Genomic DNA, 16,866 nt, shown 5'->3' on the forward strand with positions numbered 1-16,866 from the left:
AATTTTAAAATGGGCTTGGCTTTCCTTGTTTCCTAAATCAATATTTGGCCGGTTTATATCAATTTTAAAATACCGAAACAGATGTTTCATGGAATAATTACAAGCCACATTGAAATGCAGGGTTTTACAAAAAGATAAAAACAAAAATCCGAAACCTATTTTTTAAAAGAAGAAAGCAACTGTTCATTTAGAGGGATAAAGATGCATAGCAATTTTTATTCATTTTTTTCTGTGAATTAGGGAAACCACAGAGGATTGTTAATCGAAAGGTGGGGGTTCTAGACCCATTGCTGACGATGACTGACATTGGGAGAGATGGATATTAGGGATACATTTGGGAAAATGGGCCCCTAAAAACAATGATCAGAATGGACAAATACAAAGAAATACATAGGAACAAAATCCCCAGCACAAATACAGGATGGGAGAAGGCTGGTCAGAATACAGTTTATAGCAGGACAAGACCTAGGATCGTGGGCAACCACAAGCTGCCTGTGAGTCAACAATGCAGTGGTGTTATTAAGCAAGCCCAGCTTAGTAGTGGCATGCAAGAGTCGGGAAGCAGTTCTATTTCTACTTTGTGTTGGTTAGACCCGTATTAGATGACTGTGTCCAGTATTTTCAGAATAATTTAGCAGCGTGTAGTGGAATGTACGAGTTGCACTTGGATGTGTAACCTTTGGGTATTGTATATTCGCCCCACCCTCAACCCCACGGCACCTAGGCGCAGGTCTTTAATAAATTATATATTATAAATTATTTATATCAATGTGTTTTTCCCCCTCTAGACTGTAAGTCTGCTATGGGAGGGGAATGTGTCTGCCCATTATGTTGTATTATAGTCTCCTGATCTTTTAGAATGGTGCTCTGTACATAGTAAGCACTCAGTAAATACCATTGATTGATTGGGAGTCAGGAAACTTGGGTTTATGTCGCAGCTCTTTGGCTTGCCTGCTGCCAGTCACTTAACTTCTCTAGCCCTTGGCAACCTCATATGTCAGTTGGGGAAAAAATACCCGTTGGCTCTTATACCGAGTCCCATGGTGAATGGGAACTGTGTCCACCCTGATTATCTTGTATCTGTCAATACATGGCGCTCAATAAATGCCATCATGATATTCATATTAGAAATGAAGGGGTCCAGAAAAGAGTGATCAAAATGACTAGAGGAAAGGAAAACAGTTCCTGTGAAAAGAGGTTCAAGGAATTGGGGTGTTAGCCCTAAGAATAATAGTTCCAGGGTGCCATAATAATGGTTTTCCAATATCTGAAAGATTTTATCTGGAGAATCCTGACCAATTGTCTTCCCAGACCCTAGATGACAGGGAAAACTAACCTACATTACAGTTGGAAAAAGTAGATTAGATTTAAGGAAGAACTTTATATCTTGGATGGCGATAAAATGCCATTATAGACTAACGGGGGAGGCTGTGGTGTTTCTCTGGCTGGAGGTGTTTCAATGAGGCACACGCTACCATCTGCCCTGAATGTTTGGTCATTCATCTCTCAAGCTTTCTTTTCAGCCTTTTTATTCTTTAATTCTGTGATTGTCCCAATGAAGCTAGACCATTTTCTCTCTCTCTGTCCTAATTTCTTCATCCATAAAATAAAAATACTCTGCCCACCCTCCATATTCACAGAGTTGCCTATGGAATCATTGATATAGACCGTGGGCCTCATGTGGGACAGGGACTGTGTCCAACCTGATTAATTTGTAAGTACCCCAGTACTTAGAACAGTGCTTGGCACATAGTAAGCGCTTAACAAATATAATAATAATATAGCTTATGAAAAAGTGCTCTGAGCACTTAGGAAATGCTCGGTATTGAAGAGATTCAGTGTAGGCTAATGATCATGATGTAGGACTTCAAGTGCCACCTTAATGGAGTAAGTTGCCCAACAACTTTGTGAGCTGGGCTTCCAGATGTATATACCCCAGCTTTCTCACAAGACCTGAAACTTCCCAGTTCTTTCTGAAAATACCCCAAAGTGATTGCTTTCTGATTTTTAGTCAGCTAATCAGTGGTATTTATTGAGTGCTTATGGTATGCAAAGAACTGTACTAAGCACTTGGGAGAGTAAATTCCAGGTAGGAGACATGATCCCTGTCCTCAGGGAGCTTACATTCGAAAGGGTGAGTCAGACATTAGAAACAATTTCAGGTAAGGGAAGTAACCAAGTATAAAGATATGTACGAAAATCCTTTGAGGGTGGATTTGGGGGTAGAGAAAAAGGGAGTATTTAAGGGCCTAGGGGGTAGGACTAAGTGCATGGCTGAGAGAGATGAAGGCGTCCTGGAGGATTTATGTAGCTCTCTGAAGCCTTCTGCCGTTTCCCTGTTGCCATCCCATCCCAAACCCCTGTTTCTTATTTGCCCTACATTCAAAATGAATAGTTGGCAACTGTGTTTAGCATTGGCCTCCGTTACTCCAAGCCTTTGCCATCTTCCAGTGCTTAGAACAGCCAGCGCTTAGAACAGTGCTTTGCGCGTAGTAAGCTCTTAATAAATGCCATTATCATTATTATTATTATTATTATCATCATCATCATTATCTTCAAGATTGACTGAAAATTAGAGGATGACACCTGGGGGCAGGCTATATTTGTGTGTTCTCAATACAGTTTAACTGAGTGCTTATAGAATTGATTTCCACAGCAGTTTCCCCAGTCAATTGTATTTACTGAGCACTTACTATGTACAGAGGACTGTGCTAAGCGCTTGGGAGAGTACAGTATTCATTCATTCAATCGTATTTATTGAGCACTTACTGTGTGCAGAACGCTGTACTAAGTGCTTGGGAAGTACAAGTCAGCAACATATAGAGACAGTCCCTACCCAACAGTGGGCTCAAAGTCTTGAAGTGGGAGACAGACAACAAAACAAAACATGTAGACAGGTGTCAAAATAGAACAAATAGAATTATAGCTATATGCACATCATTGACAAATAGAATAGTAAATATGTACAAGTAAAATAAATAGAGTAATAAATCTGTACAAATATATGCAAGTGCTGTGGGGAGGGGAAGGAGGTAGGGTGGGGAGGATGAGGGGGAGGAAAGGAAAAAGGGGGCTCAGTCTGGGAAGGTCTCCTGGAGGAGGTGAGCTCTCAGTAGGGCTTTGAAGGGAGGAAGAGAGCTAGCTTGGTGGATGTGCGGAGGGAGGGCATTCCTGGCCAGGGGAAGGACGTGGGCCGGGGGTAGATGGCGGGACAGGCGAGAACGAGGCACAGTGAGGAGGTTAGCAGTGGAGGAGTGGAGGGTGTGGGCTGGGCTGTAGAAAGAGAGAAGGGAGGTGAGGTAGGAGGGGGTGAGGTGATTAGAGAACCTTGAAGCCGAGAGTGAGGAGTTTTTGCTTGATTCGTAGGTTGACAGGCAGCCGCTGGAGATTTTTGAGGAGGGGAGTAACATGCCCAGAGCGTTTCTGAACAAAGATAATCCGGGCAGCAGAGTGAAGTATAGACTGAAGCAGGGAGAGACAGGAGGATGGGAGATCAAAGAGGAGCCTGATGCAGTAATCCAGTCGGGATAGAATGAGAGACTGAACCAGCAAGGTAGCGATTTGGATGGAGAGGAAAGGGCAGATCTTGGCGATGTTGCAGAGATGAGACCAGCAGGTTTTGGTGACAGATTGTATGTATGGGGTGAACAAGAGAGCAGTCGAGGATGACACCGAGGTTGCAGGCTTGTGAGACGGAAAGGATGGTATTGCCGTCTACAGTGACGGGAAAGTCAGAGAGAGGACAGGGTTTGGGAGGGAAGATAAGGAGTTCAGTCTTGAACATATTGAGTTTTAGATGGTGGGCAGACGTCCAGATGGAAATGTCCTTGAAGGCAGGAGGAGATACGAGCCTGGAGGGGGGAGAGAGAGCAGGGGCGGAGCTGTAGATTTGGGTGTCATTAGCCTAGAGATGATAGTTGAAGCCGTGGGAGTGAATGAGTTCACCAAGGGAGTGAGTGTAGATTGAGAACAGAAGGGGACCAAGAACTGACCCCTGAGGAACCCCTACAGTAAGGGGATAGGAGGGGGAGGGGGAGCCCGCAAAGAAGACTGAGAATGAACAGCCGAAAAGATGAGAGCATATTTGTACATACTGTACATTTTGTAATTGAAATATTGTACATATTTATTCTATTTATTTTGTTAATGATGTGCATATAGCTTTAATTCTATTTGTTCTGACGATTTTGACTCATGTCTACATGTTGTGTTTATTTTGTTAGTATGTTTGGTTTTGTTCTCTGTCTCCCCCCTTCTAGACTGTGAGCCCGTTGTTGGATAGGGACCGTCTCTATATGTTGCCGACTTGTACTTCCCAAGTGCTTAGTACAGTGCTCTGCATACAGTAAGCGCTCAATAAATACGATTGAATGAATGAATGAATGAACCAGGAGAGGACAGAGTCTGTGAAGCCAAGGTTGGATAGCGTGTTGAGGAGAAGAGGGTAGTCCACAGTGTCGAAGGCAGCTGAGAGGTCAGGGAGGATTAGGATAGAGTAGGAGCCATTGGGTTTGGCAAGAAGGAGGTCATTGGTGACCTTTGAGAGGGCAGTTTCGGTGGAGTGTAGTGGAAGGAAGCCAGATTGGAGGGGGTCAAGGAGAGGGTACTAAAGAATTGGCAGGCACATTCCCTGCTTACAAGTTTGCAGTTTTGAGGGAGAGGCAGACATTACTATAAATAATTTATAACCCTTTCCACTTCTTGTCGTATAATAATAATTGTGGTATTTGTTGATAATAATCATGGCATTTATTAAGCGCTTACTATGTGCAAAAACTGTTTTAAGTGCTGGGTAGGTTACAAGGGGACCAGATTGTTCCATGGGGGGCTCACAGTCTTAATCCTCATTTTACAGATGAGGTAACAGAGGCACAGAGAAGTGAAGTGACTTGCCCAAAGTCACACAGCTGGCAATTGGCGGAGCTGGGATTTGAACCCATGACCTCTGACTCCAAAGTCCATGCTCTTTCCACTGAGCCACACTGCTTCTCAAGTACTTGCTATGTGCCAAGCACTGGATCTAAACTGTTTTGCTTTGTGTGTGGAAGCAACAGCCTTAACTTCTCCTCTTGTTTTGGGTGTTGTCCACTTCTGAAAGAGTGTTTTCTCAATATATTGCGGATGTGAGGGTGGGTGGAAAAGAGAGAGATATTCTTTATTCTTATTCATGACTAATGGGAATTTTGCAACTTAATTTTCCCTTACGAGCCTGTTAAAACCTACTTGTGAGGTTTGTTTTTTAAATGTTTTTTTTAAAAATATTCTTCTTAATCAGTTTCATAGAGCTCCTTGTCATCATAAACCTCAATTGTATAGCTGAGGAAGGCAGTGCCATAAGGAGATTGTGACCAGCAATTAGTGTCAGAGCTAGGAATATAATCACATCTCAATATCCAGATAACTGAATCTTTAATGATTCTTGTTTTCTAGGAACTTCCAGAGAAGAATGTGCATTTTCTCTTCCCAAACCATGTTTCTTATTATTCTGGATTGGTGTAAAGCCCTCTTGTTGCAGTATTATTAGTAATTAGTATTATTATTGTTAGTATTAGTAATAGTAATAATACTGCAAAAAGAGGTTGTGTTGTTATTAATAATAATAATCATAACCATGTTTATTGAGTGCTTACCGTGTGCAAAGCACTGTGTCTCAGCACTTGAGAGAGTACAATATAACATAATACACATACAATACAACATAAAACACATTCCCTGCCCACAACAAGCTCACATTTTAGAGGGAGAAGCTCACGGTCTTAGAAGGGGAGGCAGTTTGCGGTCCAGCTGTGTAGTCATTCCTCAGTGGTTTATGGCCAGTTGGTGGATTATATATCTTTTCTTCACTCACTGCAGCACAGAACTATTTCTAACTTCAGCCACTTACATTTAAGACTGGTGAACTTAAAAAAGGAAAAAAAAAAAGTGACCCGGAATGTTTTTCTTCTCCCTCCCTCCTGGAAACAGTCAGTTCATTTTACGTTTTTTGGCTGCGTCTTTGCCAGGAGTAGGCAGTTGCAAAATAAAACTGTCACCCAAGTTCTGCGTATGGTTGAATTAAGTAACAGTGGCTGGATGTTTTTCAACTTGACAGTAAATCTTGTTTTTTCCATAGTTTGTCAAAATGCCTTTACAATAATGCTCCAACTCTTACATGTTGTTGGTCATGTAGTCAAGGTAACAGTTATTTTCCAGACCAACCAATGTACTGAACAGCTTCCTGTTTTTAGACTAACCCCTTTCCCATGCCTATGGAAAAAAAAATAACAAGGAGAAAGGTAAATGTTGTGCACGTACACTAGAAATTGCATACATAGTGTGTGCTCTTTCAGATAGCTAGACACTGGGAATGCTGTTCAGGGTGGTGTTTAGATGTGGAAATGCTGTTGCTGTTGAATCATCCCATCCTGCAGCTGCTTGTTTAAATTTGCAGGTTTGTTAAGGCAGTTCCAAGGTTCCCTTGCATGCTCCATTATATTCCTCATGTCTACCCACTGATTCCCCTGGGAAAAGTTCTTTACAGTCATGAGAGTTTGGAGATCCAGAGGATTTCTGATGCAGAAATGTGGAAATAGACGTACATTGGAGAGGGATAAGAAAATTGTTTTGTCGTTTGCTTCTTTCTTTTACTTGGACTGAGTGTTTGAATATGGAGCCCATACATTAGTGACAGATGGAAATTCAAATTGGTGCCCCACTTCAAAACTTCAAGTCAAGAAAATAGCTTGAATAGACTCCAGAGGGAGAGGGGCCTCTTCAGAGAATCAATCAATCAATCAATCATATTTATTGAGCGCTTACTGTGTGCAGAGCACTGTACTAAGCGCTTGGGAAGTACAAGTTGGCAACATATAGAGACAGTCCCTACCCAACAATGGGCTCACAGTCTAAAAGGGAGAGACAGAGAACAAAATCAAATATACTAACAAAATAAAATAAATAGAATAGATATGCACAAGTAAAATAAATAAATAGATGAGTAATAAATATGTACAAACATATATACACATATACAGGTGCTGTGGGGAAGGGAAGAAGGTAAGATGAGGGGATGGAGAAGGGGACGAGGGGGAGAGGAAGGAAGGGGCTCAGTCTGGGAAGGCCTCCTGGAGGAGGTGAGCTCTCAGTAGGGCCTTGAAGGGAGGAAGAGAGCTAGCTTGGTGGATGGGCAGAGGGAGGGCATTCCAGGCCCGGGCGAGGGCGTGCGCCGGGGGTCGATGGCTGGACAGGCGAGAACGAGGTACGGTGAGGAGATTAGCAGCAGAGGAGCGGAGGGCGTGGGCTGGGCTGTAGAAGGAGAGAAGGGAGGTGAGGTAGGAGGGGGCAAGGGGATGGACAGCCTTGAAGCCCAGGGTGAGGAGTTTCTGCCTGATGCGCAGATTAATTGGTAGCCACTGGAGATTTTTGAGGAGGGGAGTAACATGCCCAGAGCATTTCTGGACAAAGACAGTCCGGGCAGCAGCATGAAGTATGGATTGAAGTGGGGAGAGACTAGAGGATGGGAGATCAGAGAGAAGGCTGATGCAGTAGTCCAGACGGGATAGGATGAGAGCTTGAACGAGCAGGGTAGCGGTATGGGTGGAGAGGAAAGGGCGGATCTTGGCAATGTTGCGGAGCTGAAACCGGCGGGTTTTGGTGACGGCCTGGATGTGAGGGGTGAATGAGAGAGCGGAGTCGAGGATGACACCAAGGTTGCGGGCTTGTGATATGGGAAGGATGGTAGTGCTGTCAACAGAGATGGGAAAGTCAAGGAGAGGGCAGGGTTTGGGAGGGAAGAAGACAAGGAGTTCAGAGAAGAGTCTTTCCTGAAATAGAACAGATGTCGGGAGGTTGAAGTCTGAGGGCATTTTAATATTGGGTTTTAGTGCTTGGGGGGAGGGTGTGTGTGTGTGTGCGTGTGTGTGTGCGTGTGTGTGTGTGTGTGTAAAATCCAACAGCCTCCTGTCATAGACAATAAGTCTTCCTTAAACTTGCATTCATACCCCAGTTACACTTCTGAAAAGGAACCAGAGTTGAAAGAGCACCAGCTTCTGATCCTACCTATTAGTTTTCAATTTGGCCATCTGTAGCACATTTCATGTAGTCGTCTTTGACCAGGAGAGCAAGGTACAGATGTCGTTAGCAGAGAGAGCCCATTTCTGCCAAGTCTGAGTGAAGGGTTTTCATTTAATAGCTTTGGTGCTTAATGCCAAGCTCATTTTGCATTCTTCTTCTGGGAACTCGGTGTCTTGGAGCAAACAGACTCATTGGCATGCTTTCTCCTCTCAGAGGCCGACCGCTTACCTTTTAGCTAACCAAAGAAACCCGTTTAGAGTGAAACTGGATGAAAGCCATTGTTGGCTGCTTCTATTAACAAACCCATTCACTGGGCATGTAAAAAAGGGTCCCGTTTTAACGATCCCAACTCAAGCTGTTATTGATGCTGATACTGTACCATTCCAATCCGAAGCTGCCGGGACGTGTTTTTTTGTTTGGTTTGGTAACTTAAGTCTTAAAGTAGATAAGCCTTCCAAAATTGTTTGCTGAGAATGTGACATATTTTTCCCTTTCTCTAGGTCTATTATTAGCAGAAGATTTTTCAGCATAGTTGGCACGCTCTACCTATATCGGTGTATTACAATGTATGTAACTACACTCCCAGTACCCGGCATGCATTTCAACTGTTCTCCAAAGGTAAATCTCTTTTACTGTAATTTCACGTCTTGCTTCTTTTTCTCCTTTTTCCCAAGGGTCCTGGGAATCCCAGCTGCTTCCTTAATCCTGAGTTCTTCTCCCATTTTTTAGCTGAGGTCCCGAGGAGCATGTCTACCAAGATTACACTGCCGGCCTAGTGGGTAGCTCATGGGCCTGGGGGTCAGAAGGACCTGGGTTCTAATCCTGGCTCACCACTTGTCTGCTGTGTGACCTTGGGCAAGTCATTTAACTTCTCTGCCTCAGTTACCCCATCTGTAAAATAGAGATTAAGGCTGCACCCCCCCTTGTGGAACATGGACCGTGTTCAATCCAGTTTGCTTGTTTCTACCCCAGCGCTTAATACAGTGTTTGGTACTTAACAAATGCCACTTATCATTATTAGTCTCATCACCTCATTTTCATGTCTCTAAGTGATGAAGGGACCGTCCTTCCTCAAAGTTTAGAACCCTGCCAATCCCTTCCCGGCCTGGTCGGAGAGAAATTGAGCCGTTATTTTGGGCACAGCAGAGTTTCTGAGTTTGGCTGTAACTCATTAGCTCTTCGTCAGACTTAAGAAAATATCATTTTCTCCCGTGACGTGAACCCCAAAGAGCTGGATGGGCCTGCCAGCCTGGAACGGAGAACTTGATTTTACGTTTCACTCTCTGCTACCACATCTTCAGTTCAAACCAGGTGTGGTACCTCTCTCTAGTGTAGTGGTCACCATTGAGGCGGGAAGGCGAAGTGGGTTTCCTGCTTAGCTCTCACCCATCCTTGAGGCATAGCAGTAATATAGCTGGAAACAAACTCCCCATTGACTGTAAGCTCCTTGTTGAGAGGGAATGTGTCTACTAGCTCTGTTATATTGTACTCAGCCAAGCGCTAAGTACAGTACTCTGCACACTATAAGCATTCATTCATTCAATCGTATTTATTGAGTGCTTACTGTGTGCAGAGCACTGTACTAAGCACTTGGGAAGTACAAGTTGTCAACATATAGAATCGGTCCCTACCCAACAACGGGCTCACAGTCTAGAAGGGGGAGACAGACAACAAAACAAAACATGTGGACAGGTGTCAAGTCATCAGAATAAATAGAAGTAAAGCTAGATGCACATCATTAACAAAATAAATAGAATAGTAAATACTATTCTATTTAAATAGTAAATAGTAATAAATAGTAAATTAATAGTAAGCACTCCACATGTATGATTAATTGATTGGTTGACCTGGCCAATGGAGTCCTCTTGGGTAAGAGTTGGGGAGTGTTATCCAGCTCTCTCTCAGGACAGAGTCACATGGGGGTAGCCAGGCCTGAAGGTATAGGAGTTTCCATTCCTAGAGATAGGCTGTTGGGTAGGGACTGTCTCTATGTGTTGCCAATTTGTACTTCCCAAGCGCTTAGTACAGTGCTCTGCACATAGTAAGCGCTCAATAAATACGATTGATGATGATGATGATAGGCAGGTCATTCACAGTCCTTTTGGGGTCCCCTTCTGTGCTGCTACCCATCTAGGCTTGTAAGCTCATTGTGGGTAGGTAATGTGTCTTTTTATTATTATATTGTACTTTCTCAAGTACTTAGTATGGTGCTCCACACATGGTAAACGCTCAATAAATACGATTGACTGACTGACTGATTGGGACACAGACAAGCTTCTGGCCTAGGAAAGAAAGAGCAGGCAGGCAGCCCCAGCAAGGTTTAGAACAATTTATGTTGTCTCTTATCCTGCGATTGCTACTTCCAGGACCACTCCCCCAACCCTCATATTCACTCACCTCCACCCCGCAACTGCCAGTCAGTCAATCACTCAGTTAACAGTACTTACTGAGAACCCTGTATGCCGTGATAACACTGATCTGGGTACTGAGGGGAGTGCAAACAAATGCAAAGCCATGGTCCGTGCTCTCAGAGAACTTAGGATATACTCAAGACTCCCTACTCCTTACCCTTGGCAGAATCTTTATGAAGTGGGGGTGATAAGGGGGACTTTGTGGCAAGAGTATCTTGGGTAAGGCTGACTTGACCAAGTTGGCTAGTGCCCAAATGGGTGAACTTTTGTCAAAAAATGGAATGGGGGAAGAGCTTGCAATAAATACGTTGCTCTGGCACTCCCACTGGGAACTGCTCTGGGGTCAGGGAACTTTGCATACTTCACTCCTCATTGCCCCCAGCACCTCACTGGCTGTTACTTTACCCTCCAGGCTTCCATTACACTTTTTAAATAGTACTAACGGTATTTATTGAGCGCCAGTACCCCTACCCTTCCCACCCTCTCCTCTGCATCGTATAAACACTTGGCCATGTACACCGTAAGCACTTTGATTCTCACCCCAGCCCCACAGCACTCATTCAGTCATTCATTCAGTCATATTTATTGAGCACTTACTGTGAGCAGAGCACTGTACTATGCTCTTGGGAAGTACAATTCAGCAACAAATAGAGACAATCCCTACCCACAATGGGCTCACAGTCTAGAAGGAGGGAGACAGACTTCAAAACAAGTAAACAGGCATCAGTAGCATCATTATAAATAAATAGAATTATAGCTATATGCACATCATTAATAAAAATAAATGGAGTGATTATTATAAGTATGTACATACATACACAAGTGCTGTGGGGCAGAGAGAGGGGTAGAGCAAAGGGAGCAAGTTGGCGATGGAGATGGGGAGCAGGGGAAAAGGGGGACTTAGTCAAAAAATGGAACGCTTCACGAATTTGCGTGTCACATACATATCATTATACTCTACTATTTTCCCTTCTCTGTAATTTATTTTTAATACCTGTCTCCCCCTGTAGATTGTAAGCTCCTTGTGGGCAAGGATAATGTCTGCCAACACTACTGTATTTTACTCTCCCAAGCACTAACTACAGTGCTCTGCACACAGTAAGCGCTCAGTAAATGCCAATGGTTGATTGAGCATGAAATGGAATATAGTAAACACTTGAATAAGGACAACAAAAATAATTCACAGTTTTTTTTTACTGCTCAGAGAACTTATTCTCTAATGGGACAAATATGAAACACGTACAAATAGAGTCATCAGACTAAATAATTGATGCACAATTAAATGAACATGCACTGGTGCTGAGGATGGCTATAAATAAATACAAAGTGATTGAGATGACTAATGGATTGATGTCACATGGGTACTGGGAATTAATCAGGAAAGGGTTTATTGGGGGGCAGGTGGAATTTTAGAAGGGCGCAGTCAGGTTTAGGGAGGGAGGGAGGAAGTATCAGGCCGGGGAAATAGCGTGAGGGGAGGGAGAGCCATGTGAGGTTCATTTACAAGGTTACCTTAGGAGGAATGAAGAGAGAGATCAGGGGGAATCGAGGGGTAAAAAGAACACATGTGTAAGATGGGAAAGTTGGTGGAGAGCCTTCAAGACTTCCGACAGGAATTTTGGCTTGAAGCAGAGGGAAATGGGAATGCATTGGGGATTTTTCGAGAGGGGAGTGATGTATGCTGAGCCAAACTTCACACTAATGATCAAGGCTGCAGTGTGTAGTGTAGATAGGAGTGACGAGAGGATTCAGGTTAGTGGGCCGGTAAGGAAGCTTTCAATAAACAGGGAGTCCGAGGAACTCTACTGCAACATCTCAGTAGAGCAGCTAATCCCCTGCTTGATAAGCTGTGTAGCTCGGTTTCGGTTCCAGTTTTAGAGGCTTTCTATATAACCTAGCCGACCGCCAATATGATAATCTGCTAGGAGAAGCTGAGAGTTCTGTCCCCTTCATCTGTTGGCTTCAGTCACAAATATTTCCCTGAGAAGTTGCCATGCCTCTTAGTAGCATGTGTCCAACCCTTCCTGTCTCCTGTCAAGTCTAGACTCGGGAATCCAGTGTAGCCTGAAAAGCAAACTTGAGTCATCGTTTTACCTAAATAGAATAGCCAAAAGGAGTCCCTAGTGGCTTAAAGAGAAGGGAAAAAACGTTTATCCTGTTCAGTAGAAAATACTACTAATACAAGTCCCCTTAGCCTGTGTTAATCAGCCTTAGCCAGAAGTAAGAAGGCTAGGTTTAAGCCAACCTACTCTTGTGGTGGTTCTGTTACTTCAGCAAAGAAATGAGTACTTGATTTTGGTCTATTTGGCACCAGACTCTTGACTGTGTTAGACCTACGTCTTTGTTGGAATTTTCAGAGTTGCTGAAACTGAGGGAATGGCCAGAGTGATCTGTTTAGTCTGCTGAGGCTCATTTTAGCAGATGAAGCAATGTTTAAAGAACAGCAAAGTCTGCCTCCTGAGGAGCGGAGGACGTGTGTGACTTCACACGCCAAACATACAAGTACAAACAGGGTGAAAATGCCATTGTGCACTTGGAATAACTCCTACCCTAAAATAGTCCCCCACCCCATCCTCAGCATATACTGTTGGAAGGCCTTATGACTGAGAGGTGCAGTTTTCAGAGGAGACGATATGGCCCAGAAAATCTGTCACCATTAAACTTGAAGTGGTTCAGGTAGAAAACTATTAACATGTTGTAGACCTGGAGAACAATAGCAATCATCATCATAGTAATAATGATTGTGTTTGTTAAGGGCTTACTTTGTGCCAATCCCAGTATTAATCCTTGTCGGAAATGCTCTGAGCCCAGCTCGCTAAATTCCAAGGGCTTTTGACCTAAGTCAGCTTCACTCTCAGACTTTTTATTTAATATTGTCCTGGGAGGCTAATCTTGGCCCTCAACCATACACTTACTGTACTTTGGATTTGGAGAAAAAAATGTTCCCACAAGCGTGGGGTGTAATTATGAAAATTGGCACCATTGTTCCCTTAGTAGATGGCAGGGTATGTTTGCCAAACAATATGGGGCTGTTTGGAGGGATAATAGTCTTTTGAAATGATTAAATTGGGAAGAGAGCTGGGTAGGGTAGACGATTTTTGTAGATAAACTGTGCTTGAGGCACATTACAGGGTAGAAAGGGTTTAGGGTGTTTCCAGTGCTAATTTTTGGAATTTGAAGGGAAAAAATGGACTGTTGTTAGCTCAGTGAAAGCTACAGCCAGTGGAATTTCTAATCAGTGCCGTGGTCCAGCCTGTCAGGTTTTTGAGATCCTGTTAATCTTATCACAGGATTTCCTTGAGGAACATGGAACGTGTTCAATCCCCAAAATAACTTCTCGTCATCCAGTTACAACTGACTATGAGTCAGTTAGTAAAAGAAAAGCTAAGGCATGTGGGAGCATTTACAAGTCGGAAAGTTTTTCATTCCTGACTTGGTGAATGATCAAAAGCAGTAACCGGAGAGAGGAAATGACTGGTACTGATTACATTATTCTCATGGCAAAAACATTAGACAACAATGAGCCCCGGAATATGTCAATTTTGAAAAGATGAGTTCATCTAATAGTGACTAAGCGTTGAAGTGATGTGGGCTCATTCTAATTGTTTCACAGTTCCCATGGATACCTGAGATTCTGAAGCTTTTATAAATAGAGATTAAGATTCAGCAGGAAGAGTTTGCTGGCTAATGCATTAATCCATTTGATCTCATGTTTCCAGTCAGTAGACAGGACCCACATTAATTGGAGGCCAATCCAGAGAGTCATTATTCCTCTTCAATGTGGAATATGAAGCGTAGATTTCTGCAGTTTTATTGCACTTTGTCAGAGGAGGACAGCTGTCGGCTGCTCAGAAATAATGCGGTGGCTGGCACCCTCGGTGACTGGGCAAGGCCGAAAGTGAAATTGAATCACAAAACAATCATTTGCCCCAAGGACTTCGCTGCTTGTCTCTCGGGCTTTTCAGGAAAATACTAAATTAGAAAAGTCAACGTACGTGTATTTCTTCAGCCTTCAGTGAGAACCTGGGACTCAAGCTGAAGATTCCTTCTCCCTGGCATGACTTTGAGTTTAATTAGCCAAAAGGCTGTCCAATCCTGCCCCTTGCCTACCTCTCCTCCTTCCCACCACCCTCCCCCTAATCACCTTCTATTCCCCCCATTCCCCTTTCCTCCTCTTCTGTTTTCCCGTCTTCCTCCCTTCTTCTCTCCCTCCAGCCTCCCTTTTTCCCTCCCTCCGGCCTCCCTTTTTCCCTCCCTCTGGCCTCCCTTTTTCCCTCCCTCCGGCCTCCCTTCTTCCCTCCCTCTGGCCTCCATCTTCTCCCCCCCAACCTCCCTCGCCTACCCACCGCATCCCTCTCTTCCCCACCACATCCCTCTTTTCCCCCCAACCTTCCTCTTCACCCCCTCCACCACCTTAATCATCTTCCCTTCTCCCTCCCTGAATCAGATACCGGGGAAATGATTCTCGTTATCAGTATTTATTGAAGGCCCACTCTGTTCTGGCCTCTCTCCTACAGTACTGGACATTTGGGAGTGTTCAGTAAAGGTAGAAGATATGGTCCTTATCTGTTGTACTACAATCAACAGCTGTATTGATTAAGTACTTAGCATGCGCAAAGCCCCATAATTGAGCACTGGGAAAAGGTTGCCAGTTGAAAATTAGAGAGGTCTCTGGCCCTCAAGAGGTTCACAATATAAGCATCACTGGGAGGGGAGTGTTGACAACAGACACAGTGGGAAAGGTGAAACAACAAAAAAGGGGGAAAATAAGAATGTATTCGGCCCCTAAATCGTAGTTTCTTGCTGATGGCCCGTGAGGTAGGGCTGTTCAGCCATGGTATAAGACTCAATCCTAAAATTCCAAAATCTCAGAAGGCCTCAGGCCGCCTTATCTTCACCCAGCCAATCAATCAAACATTCAGTGGAATTTATTGAGCACTTACTGTGTGCAGAGCACTCTGCTAAGCCAATGGGAGAGTCCAATACAACAGTTTCAATAGATATGCTCCCTTCCTTCAAAGAGTTTACAGTCTTGTGGATTGTCTACTCTAGTGGAGAAGCAGCGTGGCCTAATGGGTAGAGCACGGACCTGGGAGATGTATGGCCTGGGTTCTAACCCCGGCTCTGCCACTTGTCTGCTGTGTGACCTTGGGCAGGTCACTTTACTTCTGTGATCATCAGTTCCCTCGTTTGTGCCATGGGGATTAAGACTGTGAGTTCCATGTGGAATAGAGACTGTTGTTCAACCTGATTAGCTTGCATCTACCCTAGTGCTTTATTCTGTGCCTGGCACGTAGTAAGCGCTTAACAAATACCATTAAAAAAAAAGGGCTGTGGTGGAGGGAGCAGGGTGATGGAGAGGCTAGAGGAATGGAAGTTGCAAGGTGTCTTCTGGGAATTCATTCATTCATTCAATCGTATTTATTGAGCACTTACTGTGTGCAGAGCACTGTACTAAGCACTTGGGAAGTACAAGTTGGCAACGTATAGAGATGGTCCCTACCTAACAGTGGGCTCACAGTCTACTGGGCTCAGGGCTTGCGAGTAGGCTTCAGACTGCCTCTTGTTCTAGGCCTGTGGTGGTGGAGAATGCAGGAGGGGGAAAGGCTTAAGGTAGGGTGGACAGAGGAAAAAACTTTTTTTATCTACACAAATAGCGGAAAGCAGTGGCTAAGGGGAACTGGATTGCTTTCCTTCTGCTCCTAGATCTCAAATCAGTGTTCGTTGTGTAGGAGCCCCACTAAATTAATTATAGAGATCTCATTATAGCTCTATCCTTTTAGTGCTTTTTCACAATAGCACTGTTGAATTTTAATATTGGTTTACACTGTTTCATGGCAACATATACATCATTTGGGAATCTTGCCTAACACTTTCTTTTCATGGAAGTGATTATGAGTACTGATCAGGGTGTGTCCCCAGGATGACTGGCATGGACTGTATCCAGCCTGATTCATGAGAAGCAGTGTGGGCCTGAGAGTCAGAAGGTCATGGGTTTGAATTCCACCTCCACCACTTGTCTGCTTTGTGACCTTTGGCAAGTCACTTCACTCCCCTGGGCCTCAGTTCCCTCATCTGGAAAATGGGGATTGAGACTTTGAGCCCCACGTGGGACAGGGATTATGTCCAACCCAATTTGTATCCACACCAGTGCTTAGTATAGTGCCTGGTATGTAATAAGTGCTTAACAAATACCATTATTATTATTATTATTATTATTATTATTATTATTATTATTATTATTATTACCTTGAAGCTACCCTAGTGCTTAGTAAAGTTCCTGGCACATAGTAAGCGCTTAACAAATGCCATAAGAAAATGGCCAAAAAGGACTACAGTTACACGAATTTTAATTTGGGCAGGTGTGTGAGCCAGGCCTCTTCAGGGTGTGTCGTTTAGTAAT

The 16,866-nt window shown here is 43.8% G+C and overlaps 1 protein-coding gene across 4 annotated transcripts in view; it reads left to right on the forward strand.

The window, feature by feature from the left end:
• The window catches only part of SGMS1 (sphingomyelin synthase 1), a 326,914-nt gene that overhangs the window by 295,986 nt on the left and 14,062 nt on the right, over window positions 1–16,866 (forward strand). For all 4 annotated transcript variants that reach the window (XM_038743561.1, XM_038743560.1, XM_038743559.1 and 1 more), the window contains one exon: window positions 8,553–8,670. In XM_038743561.1, coding sequence (XP_038599489.1) covers window positions 8,553–8,670 — 118 coding nt within the window. The remainder of the gene's footprint in view (window positions 1–8,552; window positions 8,671–16,866) is intronic.

The sequence above is a fragment of the Tachyglossus aculeatus genome, chromosome 3, assembly GCF_015852505.1.
Source record: "Tachyglossus aculeatus isolate mTacAcu1 chromosome 3, mTacAcu1.pri, whole genome shotgun sequence".
In the NCBI taxonomy this organism is placed as follows: domain Eukaryota; kingdom Metazoa; phylum Chordata; class Mammalia; order Monotremata; family Tachyglossidae; genus Tachyglossus; species Tachyglossus aculeatus.